Source organism: Triticum aestivum, chromosome 3B, assembly GCF_018294505.1.
Source record: "Triticum aestivum cultivar Chinese Spring chromosome 3B, IWGSC CS RefSeq v2.1, whole genome shotgun sequence".
In the NCBI taxonomy this organism is placed as follows: domain Eukaryota; kingdom Viridiplantae; phylum Streptophyta; class Magnoliopsida; order Poales; family Poaceae; genus Triticum; species Triticum aestivum.
Genome location: NC_057801.1, coordinates 747562865 through 747580152, shown reverse-complemented (window position 1 = coordinate 747580152; position 17288 = coordinate 747562865). Strand labels below are relative to the sequence as shown.

Below are 17288 nucleotides of genomic sequence, written 5' to 3'. Positions count from 1 at the left end.
AGTCCGGGTGATGAGAGGACCAAGGTTATTCAGATGTGCGGGGGTCTTGGGATTCAGTTGAGGAATAAGAGCACTTTCCCGGCCATGACCCTTCCTGAGTCGGTCAGAGGGTGGCAGTCGACTTGGTTCTACTGCCAAGACGAGTCGACGCCGGGGCAGTCGACTGGTCTCCCTCCGTTCTCCATGGACCGAGTGGACAAACCGTCTTCTCTGAAGGTGCTTCCTGAGGAGAAAGCCGAGGTAAAAATGTTGGTGGAGCGCATGGTCCAACTCGTTTGGGACGGAGTGACGGGCATGGATCTTCTGGAAGTCTTCCTTAGGCGGCGCATCCAACCGCTCCAGTACCGAGGCCACCCGATGTGGCTGTACTGCGGTACCGAAGACACCACTCGGGTCCATCCAGAGGCAGTCGACGACGCCACGCTGGAGAGGTGGGTGACCGCCATCACAGGGAACAAGGACAACCCTCGAGGAGCGAGGAGGATACCGCCACTCGACTGTACCTATACGCCGGACAAGGTATGGCTGCTTATCTCCGAGTGTAATTTTGTTTTATCCATTCTGCTTTGCTGTGAATTGATCGAGTGATCTTCATTTTGCTTTGTTGCTTGTCAGGCCACCACGGAGTTATACTCGATGCCCAATGGCGCGCAGACGCCGACTGAGGAGGAGGAAGGAAGTGGGGGTGAGAGCCCGGAGGAGTGGGATTCAGATGCTGACGACGATGATGAGGCTGATGACTCTGATGAGGAGGAAGAGGAGGAGGAGGAGGAGGAAGTTGCACCACCCCGCTCGGAAAGACGCTCGAAGCTTGTTCATGATCCCGCAACTGAGCGTGGTAAAGGGGTCGCGACCGCTACCCAGTCGACCAAGCGCCCTCGGACTACTTCTCCGGCGCCGACTGAGAAAGCTCCGAAGCAGTCTCGAGTGGCACCGTCGAAACCTGCGAAGGTCTTGCCGAAGATGAAGATGGTGATCCCCACTATCTCAGGGTAATGGTAGTCTTGAGTTTTCCCCATTTCGTAAACTTGCTCTTGGTCGACTCATGGGTCAATCGACTGATTTCCGGAACTGCAGCGCTGCTACTTCTGATACTTCGACCAAGGCTGAAGACCACGAGATGGAGGATGCTGCTACCTCACAACCTGGTATGATTCTTGTGATGCCGTTTTCAGTTGACTGACTTATTGTCTCTAATTTTGATTCTTTCTGCAGCTTCATCTAACATTGTTATTGACCTTCCTGACGACAACGACGAAGAACCACCGAGGCAAAGGAGGAGCAAGAAAACGCCTGCTGGCAAGGCGACTCGAGATGTGCCAGCACCCGAGACTTTGGTCGTGGAGGGAGACAATGTCACTCGACCCACCGTAACCTTCGCGGTGCCGTTGACGAGTGCTCGCCCTTCGTCGTCGAGTGCTGCTCAACCCTCGCTTTTCTCCACCTACCCCGTTCCAGAAGACCAAGCCAGTGCTGCTAGAGAAGCGATACGCCAAGCGGGGGTCATGATGGAGCAAGTGAAGGCGATACGAGAAGCTAGCCAGGAAGCCTATGACGCCAGTTCAGCTCTTCAGAGTAATGTTCTGGTCAGTCGGTCACTGCCTGTTCTGTTAGGATATGATATCTGTAAACTCTTCTTTCTGCAATTCTTAGAGTTTGTCCTGCACCCACTGGGTGTGTCGATTGAAATTCCGGGTTAGTGGGGGCACGCTGAGTGCACCCACTAGGTGTAGTCCCCAAGGCTATGGTGGACTGCTGGCAGTCGACCATAGTCTTTATGCTTTGAGTTTTTCTTTACTCGACAAGGTCGAATAGATTCATAGACCGGTGGGGGCACGCTGAGTGCACCCACTGGGTGTAGTCCCCGAGACTGTGGTCGACTGCTGGCAGTCGACTATAGTCTAAAGAACATTGCCTCTTTATTTTGGTTGGTCGACTGGTCGACTCTTGATGAAACTAGTGGGGGCACGCTGAGTGCACCCACTGGGTGTAGTCCCCGAGACTATGGTCGAATGTTTATATTCGGCCATAGTCTTAGAAATGCTATGATTTTTCCTTAGTCACTCGGGAGTGAATTGCTGTTGATGTTTTGTCGACTGAGCTTTCGCAGAGGTCTTGTGACCTTGTTTCTCGCTACGCCGAATTGAAGAGCAAGTTCATCCAGCTTGAACTTGACCAAAAGCTTGTCCAAGAAAACTTCACGAAGGCGAAGGAGGAAGCAAAAGGTATGTTCAGTGAGAATCTTGACGACTGTCCTTGCTTCTTATCTGCCTTCGATTCTGACCTTATTGTGATTTTCGCAGAAAAACTGAAGAACGCTCTGAAGAAGAAGGACCTTGACCTTGCCGAGGCGCAAAAAACGGCCGCGGACAAGACTAGGCTTGCTGAAGAGAAGTTGGCTTCGGTCGCCAAGCTTGAAGAAGAAAACGCTAATCTGAAAGCTGCTCTTGACATGGCCAACCAAGAAGTCACTCGACTGAAGAACGACAAGATTGCTCTGAATGACAAGGCCAGTGAGTTGGCGGGCAAGAAGAATGATCTGGAGGCTTATCTGGGCGGACTCGCCAAGAAGCTATTCCTCATGCTTGAAGGTAATCTTTGGTATCGAACAGGCAATATTTAACCGCTACTTCCGACTGTAGTTTTGACTCGGTGGTTGTGCTTGCAGAATTTTGTCAGAACTTTGAAGAGGAGACCGGTCGACTGGAGATAAACTTGGATCCCATCAACTCTCCTGTGAAAGATGAAGTCGCCATGAACGTGCTCCGACTTGAATCTCGTGTTGCTGCCGTCATCGATTATCTCGCAAGGCTGAAGGTCGCAACTTCCCGCATCGACACAACACTCTGGCCAAGAGAGACACTCCAGAACGACCTCGAGTCTCTGATGACTCGACTGAACGAGGTCCCAAGTCGAGTGCAGGAGTGGAAGAAGTCTTCGGCTAGGTGCGGCGAGGATGTTGCTCTGTCTCTGGTCCGCGTTCACTGCAAGGATGCACGAGAGGACAAGCTGGTGGCTCTCAGGGTGGCCAACACCAAGAAGCACGATTCCAGATCTTTCATGGAGACCTTCATTGCCGCTGCCACTCGGATTGCTGATGGAATTGATCTGGACGAGTTTGTGGCACCTTCCAGCCCTCCACAGGAGGGGTAAAAAACTTCTAAGCTTGATACTTTAAATTTGCCTCGGTATGCCGAGTGAGTTTTGTAACCGACAAACCTTAACAGGCCTAGCGCCTGAGCACTTTCGGTTCCGTTAGGTGTTATCCGAACTTGGGTTCGTCGCTGAATATGTTTGCATTTGGTTTGAGGCGTCTTTTGCAGGTTAAAGCGAAGCGCTTATTGCCGTCGACTTGTCCCCCAATTCACTTAGGAGAGCACTGGGCTGCAGCTAAGTCCCCGAGCGAGAGGTTTGCCCTCCACTTGGTAGGATTTTTAGATACTTAGGCGAGCACTGGGCTGCAGCTAAGCCCCCCGAGTGGGAGGTCTGCTCTCCACTCGGTAGGATTTCAGACACTTAGGCGAGCACTGGGCTGCAGCTAAGCCCCCGAGTGGGAGGTCTGCTCTCCACTCGGTAGGATTTAAGACACTTAGGCGAGCACTGGGCTGCAGCTAAGCCCCCGAGTGGGAGGTCTGCTCTCCACTCGGTAGGATTTCAGAAACTTAGGCGAGCACCGGGCTGCAGCTAAGCCCCCGAGTGGGAGGTCTGCTCTCCACTCGGTAGGATTTCAGACACTTAGGCGAGCACTGGGCTGCAGCTAAGCCCCCGACTGAGAGGTCTGCTCTCCACTCGGTAGGATTTTTGAATTGGTGGCGCAGCTCGGAAGGAGAGGGTAGCAGTCGACCTGCACCTCGTCCTCCTTGCAGAACGCATGTTGTACTTGTACTTAGGTGAGTTCTTGGACTGCAGCTAAGCCTCCGAGTGGAAGGCTGGCTTACCACTCGGTAGGATTTTATTTATCTTAGGCGAGTACTTGGACTGCAGCTAAGCCTCCGAGTGGAAGGCTGGCTTACCACTCGGTAGGATTTTATTTATCTTAGGCGAGCACAGGGCTGCAGCTAAGCCCCCGAGTGGGAGGTTCGCTCTCCACTCGGTAGGATTTTGTTCAACTTAGGCGAGTACTTGGACTGCAGCTAAGCCCCCGAGTGGAAGGTTGGCTTACCACTCGGTAGGATTTTGTTTATCTTAGGCGAAACGGATTTCGCAGCTAAGCCTTCGTGTGGGAGACTGGCTCACCACTCGGTTAGGATTTTTTTTACAGACTTAGGCGAATCGGATTCGCAGCTAAGCCACCCATTGGGGGATTGTTTTATATGGACAAAAGTAATAACAATCACTGGGAAAACTATAAAGCTCTTGTCTTTGATAAATAAACTACAGGAGTACTTTTATTACAACTCATCCGAGTGAATACTTAAGTGTAAAAGGGGCGGAGAAGCTCCGCGTTCCAAGCTCGGGGCTCGTCGATCTGATGCTCGACATTGTAAAGACGGTATGCTCCATTGTGGAGAACCTTGGTGACGATGAAGGGACCTTCCCAAGAAGGAGCAAGCTTGTGTGGTTTCTGCTGGTCCACTCGGAGAACTAAATCTCCTTCCTGGAAGGCTCGACTCTTCACGTTTTTGGCGTGGAAGCGACGCAAGTCTTGTTGATAAATGGTCGATCTGATCAGAGCCATCTCTCTTTCTTCCTCTAAAAGGTCGACTGCGTCCTGCCGCGCTTGTTCTGCTTCAACTTCGGTGTAGAACTTGACTCGGGGAGCGTTGTGGAGAAGATCACTCGGCAAGACTGCTTCAGCTCCGTAGACCAAGAAGAATGGAGTTCTTCTATTCGACCGGTTGGGTGTGGTCCTTAACCCCCAAAGCACCGAGGGAAGTTCGTTAACCCATGCACCCGCCGCATGCTTGAGATCACGCATCAAACGGGGCTTCAACCCTTTGAGAATCAAACCATTGGCTCGTTCTTCCTTTCCATTCGACTGTGGATGGGCGACTGAAGCATAGTCGACTCGTGTGCCTTGAGATGTGCAGAAAGCTCTGAATTCTTCAGAATCGAAGTTTGACCTGTTGTCAGTGATGATGCTGTGCGGGACTCCATATCTGAATATCAGTTCTCGGATGAAGCTGACAGCGGTGCCAGCATCGAGGTTCTTGATGGGTTTGGCCTCAATCCACTTGGTAAACTTGTCGACTGCTACCAGTACATGTGTGAAACCGCTCCTTCCTGTTCTAAACGGGCCAACCATATCCAAACCCCATACAGCAAAGGGCCAGACAAGTGGTATGGTCTTTAAGGCTGAGGCGGGCTTGTGTGACATATTGGAGTAAAATTGACATCCCTCACACTTGTCGACTATCTCCTTTGCCATTTCATTCGCTCTGGGCCAATAAAAACTAGCTCGGTATGCTTTGGCCACGATGGTCCGAGAAGACGCATGATGGCCACAGGTCCCCGAGTGGATGTCGTTGAGAATCATTTGACCTTCCTCTGGTGTTATACATTTCTGGCTGACTCTAGTCGCACTTTCTCTGTATAACTGACCTCTCATGACGGTGAAGGCTTTGGACCGGCGGACGATCTCTCGAGCTTCTTCTCCATTCTCGGGGAGTTCCTTCCTCAAAATATAGGCGATGTAGGGCACTGTCCAATCGGGAGTGATGACCAAAACTTCCATGATTAAGTCGACCACCGCTGGGACCTCGACTTCAGTCGGATCTGTGGCGCTTTTAGGCTGCGGGGCTTCTTCAGTGAAAGGATCCTCTTGAACCGATGGTGTGTAGACATGTTCCAAAAACACGCCACTCGGAATGGCTTCCCTCTTGGAACCTATCTTCACTAAGTCATTGGCTGCTTGATTTTTCAGTCGGGGAACGTGATGGAGTTCTAACCCTTCGAATTTCTTTTCAAGCTTCCTCACTGCATTGCAGTATCCAGTCATGGCTGGGCTTCTAACGTCCCACTCCTTCATCACCTGATTGACCACCAAATCTGAGTCGCCGTAAACCATAAGGCGACGGACGCCGAGTGAAATGGCCATGTGCAACCCATACAACAGTGCTTCATATTCTGCTTCATTGTTGGAGGAATCAAAGTGGATCTGGAGCACATATCTGAGCTTATCTCCTCGGGGAGAAACCAAAACTACCCCAGCACCAGAACCATTTAACATCTTAGAGCCATCAAAGAACATGGTCCAATGCTCCGAGTGAACTTGAGTCGGCTGCTGCTATTCAATCCACTCGGCAAGGAAATCTGCTATAGCCTGGGACTTAATGGCTTTCTTTGCCTCGAATTTGATATCAAGGGGAAGGAGTTCAATCGCCCATTTAGCCACTCGACCAGTTGCATCTCTGTTGTGCAGAATCTCTGACAATGGTGCGTCGCTGACGACTGTAATGTCATGATCAGAGAAATAATGGGCAACCTTCTTCATGGTCATGTAGATCCCATATACGAGCTTCTGATAATGAGGATATCTTTGCTTCGATGGGGTCAAAACTTCAGAGAGATAATACACTGGGCGCTGAACTTTGAAGGTTTTCCCTTCTTCTTCCCGCTCGACCGTAAGTACTGTACTGACGACTTGTCCTGTGGCTGCAATATAAAGCAACAGAGGCTCTTTGCTGATTGGAGCAGCAAACACCGGCTGGGTGGAGAGCAGAGTTTTTAACTCGGCAAACGCTGCATCAGCTTCTGGAGTCCACTCGAACTTGTCTGCCTTCTTCATCAGTCGGTAAAGGGGCAACGCCTTTTCACCGAGGCGAGAGATGAATCGACTTAACGCGGCCAAGCATCCAGTAAGCTTCTGGACATCGTGCACACGCACAGGGCATTTCATTTGGAGTATGGTGCCAACTTTTTCTGGGTTAGCATCGATTCCTCGTTCGGAAACGAGAAAACCGAGTAACTTCCCGCCAGGTGCTCCGAATGTGCACTTTGAAGGATTGAGCTTGATATCATACCTCCTGAGATTGGCAAATGTTTCAGCTAAGTCAGTCAACAGGTCGGAACCCTTTCGCGACTTGACCACGATATCATCCATGTATGCTTCCACATTCCGACTGATTTGAGTGAGTAAACACTTTTGAATCATTCTCATGAACGTGGCTCCGGCATTCTTGAGGCCGAATGGCATGGTGATATAGCAGAAGCACCCGAATGGGGTGATGAAAGCTGTTTTGATTTCGTCGGGCCCATACAGACGGATCTGATGATACCCGGAATAGGCGTCTAGAAAAGACAATCTCTCGCACCCTGCGGTCGAGTCGACAATTTGGTCGATGCGAGGGAGAGGAAAATGATCTTTCGGGCAGGCCCGATTGATATGTTTGAAATCAATGCACATACGAAGGGAATTGTCCTTTTTGGGAACCATAACGACATTGGCGAGCCACTCGGAGTGGTATATCTCTTGGATGAACTCTGCTGCAAGGAGTCGAGCCACCTCTTCGCCAATGGCCTTTTTCTTCTGAACGGCGGACCGTCGAAGATGTTCTTTAACAGGTTTTGCCTTTGAATCGACTCTAAGGCGATGCTCAGCCAGTCCCCTGGGAACACCTGGCATGTCAGCTGGCTTCCATGCGAAGATGTCCCAGTTCTCACGGAGGAACTGGATGAGCACTTCTTCCTATTTAGAGTCGAGTGTAGTGGAAATATGGGTCGGAGCTGCGTTGGGGTCAGTCGGGTGGATGTGAACTGGCTTCGTCTCACCGGACGACTAAAATGCTGACTCTGTGGCGGGTTTCTTGGCCCGCAGTAAATCACTCGGATCTGCGTCCTTCTTGTATCCCTCTAGCTCTATCATTGTTATCTGGTCATCCGCAATCTTTGAGCCTTTCTGGAAACACTCTTCTGCTTTCTTCCGGTTACCAGTGACGGTGATCACGCCTTTGGGGCCAGGCATCTTTAACTTGAGGTACACGTAACATGGTCGAGCCATGAAGCGGGCGTAGGCTGGTCTTCCCAAGATAGCGTGGTAGGCGCTCTGGAAATCCACGATTTCAAATGTCAGCTTCTCTTTGCGGAAATGCTTCGAGTTGCCGAACACCACATCCAGGGCTATTTGGCCGAGTGACTCAGCCTTCTTTCCTGGGATGAATCCGTGAAAATTCATGTTGCTGGAACTGAGCCTGGACATCGGAATGCCCATTCCCTTGAGCGTCTCTGCATATAGTATGTTCAACCCGCTGCCGCCATCCATCAATACCTTCGTCAGTCGAGTGCCTTCGACGACCGGGTCGACCACCAGTGCTTGCCTCCCAGGGGTGGCAATATGAGTAAGATGGTCCGACTGGTCGAAAGTAATGGGAGTTTGCGACCATCTCAGATAGTTTGGTGTCACCGGTGCGACCATATTGACTTCTCGGTTGATCACTTTTAGTCGACTTTTGCTCTCTACATCAGCGAAAATCATCAAAGTGGAGTTGACATGAGGGTACTCTCCATCACTGTCCTGCTTGTCCTCAGCCTTGTCCGACTCCTTCTCTTTGTCCTTCGGCTGTTTCCCTTGGAACTGCTGGATTAAGAGCCGGCACTGGCGAGTGGTATGCTTTGGGTAGATGAAGTTACCCTCTTCGTCTTTCTTCGTGTGGATATGACACGGCAGGTCCATCACATCATTACCTTCCTTATCTTTTACCTTCTTGGGGTTCCAAGATCCTTTGGGCTTCCCTTTAAATTTGCCCTGAGTCACGGCTAGAGCCTCTCCAGGAGCTGCTGGCTCGGCCTTCCGCTTTTGCTTCCGACTGGAGTTTCCTTTATCCGACTGACTCGGCTTGTACTTGCCGCTCCGGAGTCGGTCCTCTTCTTCGCCGTTGGCGTACTTGGTGGCTATTTCCATCATCCGACTCATAGTCATGTCTCCAGTTCGACCAAACTTCAGGCTCAACTCTCTGTTCTTGACGCCATCTTTGAAGGCGCAAACCGCTTGATGGTCCGACACATTCTCTACAGTGTGATGCAAAGTGATCCACCTTTGGATGTAATCCCTCAGTGTTTCACTCGACTTTTGTACACAAACTTGTAGCTCAGTCAATCCAGCAGGTCGCTTGCAAGTTCCCTCAAACGTCCCGACGAACACTCGAGAAAGATCTTCCCAGGTGTAAATGTTGCTGGGAGCCAACTGATTCAACCATGCCCTGGCTGAACCCTCTAGCATAAGTGGCAAATGTTTCATGGCCACCTCATCATTACCGCCACCAATCTGAATAGCCACTCGGTAGTCTTCGAGCCAAGTTTCAGGCTTAGACTCTCCGGTGAACTTACTCACCCCAGTCGCCAACCTGAAGTTGGGGGGTATCACTGCGGCTCTGATCGCTCTGCTAAAACATTCTGGACCTGAAACGTGGACTCGGCGGCTTGTGGGCACATCTCTGTCATGACCACCTCTATGAGCTCTGTTTCGGTCAACCAAACCTTGCACGATGATGGATCTCGCGTCAAAGCCTGGCTCTCTGGGGTCGACTGGAGCTCTCCGCCCAACACTGAGCTGGCGTCTGTCATCTTGCTGCCGATGGGCGTTAGACCCACTTCTCGGAGGAGGAGTGGGCCTTCGACGCCTGTCATCACGATCAAATCGGTCATCATAGTGGTCCCGCCGGCCTTCACGTCCCATGCGCCTCGGAGGCGACCTTGGACTGTGAGCCGACTGAACAGTATTCGCAGTAACAGATCGACTGTGAATCCTGTTACGTGACTGTGACACAGCTGAATTCTGATCTCCTGCTGCTCGGAGCAAATCTCTGATCTGCATCAAGCCTCTTCCAGCCTCTGACTGAGAGGGCTGAATTGACTCCGCTATGCGGGCTGCAGCTGCCAAATTCTGAATTGGGGTTTGATATACCTGAGTTGGTTGCGGAAAGAGCTGACGTCGATTGGAGTTAGTCGCTCGTTGACGCGCACGCTCGTCGAGTGCTCGCTGAAGGTTCTCCAGTCGAGTGCGTTCAGCCAGGTTGACTAAACGCGCCTCTTCCATGGCACGAGCCTCAGGAGTTTCTCCTGCAATGGGAGTATGCAGGGCATCCATGTTCCAGCGGCGAAGTTCTTCCCTCTGCTGGGAAGTGAGCGGCTCGGGTTGGTACTCTTCATGGGCTTGAGCAGGGTTGTCCTCGTCGTCCATCCCGTCGCCGCGGGGGAAACCGGGAGGACTACGGGGCCCATTGACTATTAGGACCTCCGCCGCTGGATCACTGCTGTCGCACTCGGATGCAGTCTCTACGGAGCCAGTCGACAGGTCGAACAGGCCGTAGAGAGATTCGTCGGGCTCAATCGCCGCGACTTGGGTGGTGGCCGATTGGCGAGCCACTGCGTGTCTCACCCATCGCTGGAGCCTCGACCGACCGGAGCGCTTGCGCTGGCGGGAGACAGGGAGGGAGGACGGCGTAGGAGTCGACCGGTATGGGGTCGACGGCTGCCGCAGCAAGACGCCGCGGACACACGCCCGAAAGTGCGTCGCCCCGCGGACGGGGAGCGCGTCGATGTCGAGTGGTGCCTCCTGGAGCCAAGCGGAGTCGTCGCCGATGAAAGTGAGCGCACCGAGACGGATCTCGTGGCCCTCGACCAGAGCTCCGCCGGAAACCATGATGAAGGCGATCGGACAAATTGCAACTTCTCCAAAAAAGTCGCTAAGACACCTGCCCCACGGTGGGCGCCAACTGTCGTGGTTCTAAGTCTGACAGTAGAATGGGGGTAAGTATGAAAAGGCAAGGTCCTAGCTATGGAGTAGTTGTACACACGGGTGTTTAGCGAGTTCAGGCCCTTCTCGGAGGAAGTAACAGCCCTACGTCTCGGAGCCCGGAGGCGGTCGACTGATCTCTGTGTATATGAGTTACAGGGGTGCGAACCCTTCTACCAGTGGAGGGGGGTGGCTTATATAGAGGACGCCAGGACCCCAGCCAGCCCACGTAGAGGAGGGTTAAAGTACATTAAGGCCGTGCGTTACCGGTAACGCCCTACATAAAGTGTCATCATGACCATTAAGACTATTTAATTACAGACCGTTTGGATACAGCATAGATCCTGAACTTCTGATGGTCGAGTGCGTCTTCAAGGTCGAGTGTCTTCTAGCCGGTCGAGTGGAGTCTCCCTTGGTCGAGTGGAGCTTCTCTTGGTCGACTGGAAGATAGCTTCGTATGATGATGTCCTTGGGTATGGTATCCTAGATAGGTCCATGACCCTACACTAGGTACATAACCTCATCAGTCATCGTCCGGTACCTTGCCTAGTTTTAGTTAGGATTAGTTTATATTTAATTAGGTTGAACTTGTTTGATTTCGTTGGTTTGATTGTAATATATTAAACTTTGTTTAAATTCCATCTGTTTCGTTTCAGTTTCATCCTTGTTTGTGCGCGGTCCATTGTTTAAATTTAGTGACTCTGACTGGATGGCCGCTGCCATGTCCGTTGTCTGCGGACATTTGGTGTTGTCCATTTGATGAACCGCATTGCAGTTCACCTAACACCACTTCTCAGTGTTCATATGTTGCCAGGTAATACGAGATAGGGGACTGGTCGATCCAAATAAATTCTACAACGATAATTTTTCCATGTATGTACATAACGTTTTCCTTAATAATAAAAGATCCACTTGGTGATGATGGTGTGCCTGCCTTCCCTCATCTCTGACCATCCGATCTGCATCTAACGCAAGTGAGCTAAGCTGTCATATTTTCTGCAAAATGACCCCTACCACTCTTCTCCACATTTGCAGAAAACCCCTTAGTCTCTCCAGACCACCCCCGTTTCTCCCCCATCTCATCTAAACATATATAAGGAATAAATTTGTGCAAAACCTAACATATTTTTAGTTATATATATATATATACATATATCACTAGTAGAAAACGGAGCTTTAAAACCGGTTCGTAAGGGCCTTTAGTGCCGGTTCTGCAACCGGCACTAAAGGGTGGAGACTAAAGCCCCCCCCCCCTTTAGTACCGGTTCGGCACGAACCGCCACTAAAGGCCCACCACGTGGCGTGAGCTCGCGTCGTGGTACGGGGACCTTTAGTACCGGTTGGTGTTACCAACCGGTACTAAAGATATATATATTTTTTGAAAATTTTGTAAAAAAATTAGATTTTCAATTTTCTGAATTATTTGATGATTTAGTCTCTAATCACCCCTCTTAACTGCTCAAGTGTGGATCACTCATTCCAAATCGTCTAACTTCCCGGCCGGTCACCCATCCTCTCACTCCCCCAGCCTGAGCACGCTTAACTTCGGAGTTCTATTCCCCCTACTTTTCAAGTCTGCACTTGTTGTTTCCTAACAAATGTAAGTTGTCAATCCTATTAACTCTCAGCAGTTTAGCTTGAGCATTAGGTCACACGTTTTATCGTTTGTGTTTGGAACTATTATTCTAAAAAACAGTTAGTAACACTAATATTTCTTGAATAGGTTTGACCATAGTTTGACCAGATTTGATCATAGTTTGACCAGATTTGACCAAAATTGAAAATTTTGAAATAATTATTTAGTAACACTAATATTCTTGAATAATTATGTAGCAACATTAATACTTTTTGAATAATTAGTTTGACCAGATTTAACCAAAATTAAAAAAATTGAAATTTGAGCATATCTTTTTTTCCTTTTGGAATTTGAGGATTCTAAAAAATTGCAAACAAGCCGTAGGCAGTCAAAATCGGATGCGGATTTTCGTGCTGAATTTTTTGATATATTATACGTTTTTTTCGACATCGTATGCAAAAGTTATAGCCGTTTTACATTTTCCCTACACTTTTTGCAAAACATGTCCAAATTTAAGTTTTTTAATTTTCCTAACTGGTAGAGGTAGTAATATAACTACATCTTGAAGAATTTTATTTTTTGGATTTTTTCTCATTTTCTTTTGTATTTTTCAAAACTGAAATGGCGATACACGCGCGGGGGGGGGGGGGGGGGTAGAGTTTGAAAATTGCCCTATAGTCCCGGTTTGTGTCTCCAACCGGGACTATAGGTCAAACCCCTTTAGTACCGGTTCGTGGCATGAACCGGTACTAAAGGTTACCCCTTTAGTACCGATTTGTGCCACGAACCGGTACTAAAGGTGATCGCGGGGCCCCGGCCTGACGCCAGCCTGCCACCGCCCCTTTAATACCGGTTCGTGGCACGAACCGGTACTAAAGGGTCAAAATGAACCGGCATTAATACATAGCCGTTCGAACCGGCACTAATGGTACCATTAGTACCGGGCCGAAATCAAACCGGGACTAAGATGTCTCACATTAGATCCTTTTTCTACTAGTGTATATATATATGTGTTCGTGTGTCTGTGTGTGTGTGTGGATTTTTTTCTGAAACTATGATGATTTTTATAGCAAATTCAAAAACTATACGGCCTAATGCATAAAAATCGAAACTATGACCCCGTCGGCCTACCGTTGGCCGAAGAGGGACTTTTCGGCCTACTGTTGGCCGAAGTGGGCTCTTCAGCCTCCCGTTGGCCGAAGATTACCCAGCTGGGCCGAATATAGTATCTTCGGCTTTCCGTTGGCCGAAGAGCACTTTTCGGCTTCCTGTTGGCCGAAAAGTGTCAGGGGCACAAAACGTAATTAAGATGGCCTCAAATGAAAAAGTTGTCAACATGAAAAATCTTCGTCTCGTCGAAACGGTTGATTTTGATATAAAAATCGTCTTAATCCAAGGTCGTATGCAACCTATAGAGCCAAAATAAGGTCAAGGGCAGAAGCTACAGAGTTACTTCGGACAGACCGAATGGATGTCAGAAAATTTGTCACGGGACATCCGGTGCACTCGGTGAGACCGTATGGAATATAGAAGAGTACGCAAGTTTGGTCACGTTCACTCTGTGAGACCGAACCAAACCACTCGGAGGCTCCGAATGGATCCGAAAAATTACCAAAGATTCCTGTCCGAGTTAAAGTTAGGATTTTTGATCCGAAAAATTGTTTGTCTGCACCTAGAGGACTGTTTGCGTATCGCGCTTTCGGCTGGGTCTCCTTCGACGTGAGCTACGGTGCATCACCCCAGCGTCGAGGGTACACGGTGACATTTTTGTGTGCATCACCCCTGACATCGAGGGTGCACGGTGACGGGCCTGAGAGGTGACCATTGCCTCTACTTTTATGGTGGATGACGCCACCGCCGAAAGTTTTCGTCTCAATTCCTGCCATTGCAACAGAGACATTTCTTTAATGCCGGCATATGTCTTCCCGGTGCAGATGAACAATGCCCACATCGATTTATGAGGCGGCTGGACTTCCCGTGCAATAAAAGGACTAAAATTCTATCCAAAAATCTTTGGAGATTTTTCGGAGCCTCCGAGTGGTTTGGTTCGGTCTCACCGAGTGAACGTGACCAAACTTGTGTACTCTTCTGTATTCCACACGGTCTCACCGAGTGCATCAGGTGTCTCGTGACAAATTTTCTGACATCCATTCGGTCTGTCCGAAGTAACACTGCAGCTTCTGCCCCTGACCTTGTTTTGACTCTACAGGTTGCATACGACGCAGGATTAAGACGATTTTTATATCAAAATCAACCGTTTCGACGAGACGAAGATTTTTCATGTTGATAACTTTTTCATTTGACGCCATCTTAATTATGTTTTGTGCCCCTGACACTTTTCGGCCAACGGAAAGCCGAAAAGTGCTCTTCGGCCGCTCAAGAGCCCACTTCGGCCAACGGTAGACCGAAAAGTCCCACTTCGGCCAACGATAGGCCGAAAAGTCCCTCTTCGGCCAACAGAAGGCCGACGGGGCCATAGTTTTGATTTTTATGCATTAGGGCGTATAGTTTCCGAATTTGCTATAAAAATCATCATAGTTTCAAAAAAAATCGTGTGTGTGTGCAGAAAGTTTTACAGAAAAACCACTTTCAAGTTTGTGACACATGCATTGAGAAGTGCATGGATGAACCCGGATACATATGAACCCACTTTGGAAAACACATTTTGAAATGTCAAAAAATTCTAAAAGAAAGTGCACGCGGACATCTCCATATTCTATGTGTGTGCAGAAAGTTTTACAGAAAAAACACTTTTTTTGTAGCCTGTGCTAAAAAGACAAATCTTTGCGTCATGAAACGCTATTTAGAAACAGTAAAATTTGTCTTTTTACTGAGACAAAACAAAAATACTTTTTTACACAGAACTTTATACCGCGGACATACCTTTGCCAACATGTATGCATAATTTATTTTTAGAATTTTTGAACATTACAAAACGTGTAAAAAGTATATTTTTGAAAAGCGGGTGCAGATGCCTCCGTGTGCAGATCGTCCACTCTCAACATGCATTGGTCTACTTTGGATCATTTGCAACGCAAGGCCGCTTTGCTAGTCTCAACTATAAAAGGGGGAGAAGCGTGAGAGCAACAACCCAACACCTGAGTCTCTTCCTCTTCTCACTCGACCCGGGCGCATAAGGAAAATGGATGTACACCGGGAGGTGGAGGTGGTGGAGTCGTGCATGGTGACGCCCAGCAAGGACACGCCTAGCCATGGCCTCTGGCTCTCACCACTCGACCTCAACATGGTCAATAGAGGCCACACCCCTACCGTCTACTTCTACAGCTCCAGCTCCGGCGTCGTCGACGACTTCTTCGACGTGACCAGGCTGAAGGTGGCGTTGGCCAAGGCTCTCGTGGCCTTCTACCCTCTCGCCGGCCGCCTCAGCGTGGACGGCGACGGTCGGGCGGAGATCAACTGCGCCGGCCAGGGCGTGCTCTTCGTCGTCGCACGCTCGGACCTCACCGTCAACAGCTTCGTCGACTTCCAGCCGTCTCCCGAGCTGAGGAGGCTCTTTGTCCCCCGCGTCGAGGACCCGCCGTCCATCATGTGCGCCATTCAGGTGACCTTCATGAGATGCGGCGGGGTGACCATGGGGACGGCGCTGCACCACACCGCCATCGACGCTGTAAGCGCAGCCCACTTCTTCCAGACGTGGTCCGCCTTCTCCAGAGACGGTGATGGAGCCAGCGGGGTGGCGTTCGAGCTCCCGTGCCACGACCGCACCCTCCTCCGCGCGCGCTCACCGCCCGTCGTCCACCCCGACGCTCTCACCGTGCTATGCCCGAAGCTAAGCCAATCCGAGCGGTCGGCCCCCGCGGTCAACGAGATCTTCCTCGTCTCGAGCGACCAGGTGGCCGCTCTGAAGCGCGCCTGCGCCGGCAGCGGCGATGGTGGCGGTGGCCGCGTGAGCACGTTCTGCGCGGTGGGCGCCCACGTGTGGCGGTCCATGTGCGCCGCCCGCCGGCTGCCGCCGGACGCCACGACTCGGCTCACCTTCCCGGCAAATATCCGGCGCGCCCTGAGGCCGCCTCTGCCGGCGCGCTACTTCGGGAACGGGACCATCAGCCTGGGCACCGCCGGCAAGGTGCGTGACATCGGGTCGGAAGAGCTGGGCTCCGTCGCCGCGCGGATCAGTGGCGCCGTCCGCCGGATGGACGACGAGCTGGTGCGTTCCGCGATTGACTACCTGGAGATGAACGGCGGCCGGCAGCCGGGCCGTGGCGCCCTGCCGGAGACAGAGCTGAGGGTGGTGAGCTGGCTGGGCATGCCGATGTACGACGCGGATTTCGGGTGGGGGAAGCCGCTCGCGATGCACCGCGCGGTGCAGCAGCGTGGCGGGAGCGTCTGCCTCATGGACGGCCCCAGCGGCGGCGTGCGCATCCTCGTGTCTGCAGAGGCTGCTGTTCTCGTCGACTTCCGGCGCCTGTTGTATGCCATCTTCTAGTTACTTCAGCCGCCGTTCGTTTGGAGTCTACTCGGGGCAAGTGGCTCATTATGCATACATGTTACAACTAAAAGGCATTCATCATTTCATCATATGTACCATTATCTAGCTACTCTATCTTATTTATTCGGACATGTACCACTATCTACAAATTACTTTTTTTTTGCAAGGGTTAAGATTTAATGATAAATAATCTCGACAAGAATATTTAATCATTAAGTTGATGTCGGGCGGGGAGCAAAAATTTAGGAACCTACTACGTCCCCTCGTATTTTGTGTCAAATTTTGATCATTGATTTAACTCACAAAATAATAATGCATGTCATAAAAAATTATATTGTTGAATTCGTATTTGAATATAGTTTTTAATGATATTATTTTTATAACATGTATTTACATTTTGTTAGTTAAATTTAAGGTCAAAACTTGACACGAAATACGAAGGAGACCAATGAACCAGGATGGAGGTAGTAGTTATCGATTGCCTGGGAGCTGCTCTCATTGAACGATTTGTTTGCCGGTGGAGCTACTCTCATCCAACGATTTTTTTTTGCCGGGGGAGCAGTTCCCAACGATCATTTAATAAGAGAAAA

The 17288-nt window shown here is 50.2% G+C and overlaps 1 protein-coding gene across 1 annotated transcript; it reads left to right on the top strand.

Annotated features, from left to right (window-relative positions):
- Positions 1-15355: 15355 nt before the first annotated feature.
- On the top strand, positions 15356-16819 carry LOC123066311 (putrescine hydroxycinnamoyltransferase 1-like). Its single transcript, XM_044489419.1, has one exon. The coding sequence runs from the start codon at positions 15391-15393 to the stop codon at positions 16693-16695; it is 1305 nt and encodes a 434-aa protein (XP_044345354.1). The 5' UTR covers positions 15356-15390; the 3' UTR covers positions 16696-16819.
- Positions 16820-17288: the final 469 nt, after the last annotated feature.

Bases quoted from the DNA above. Each gene is read 5' to 3' on its own strand.
- LOC123066311 (XM_044489419.1), top strand. From the start codon at position 15,391: ATGGATGTACACCGGGAGGTGGAGGTGGTGGAGTCGTGCATGGTGACG.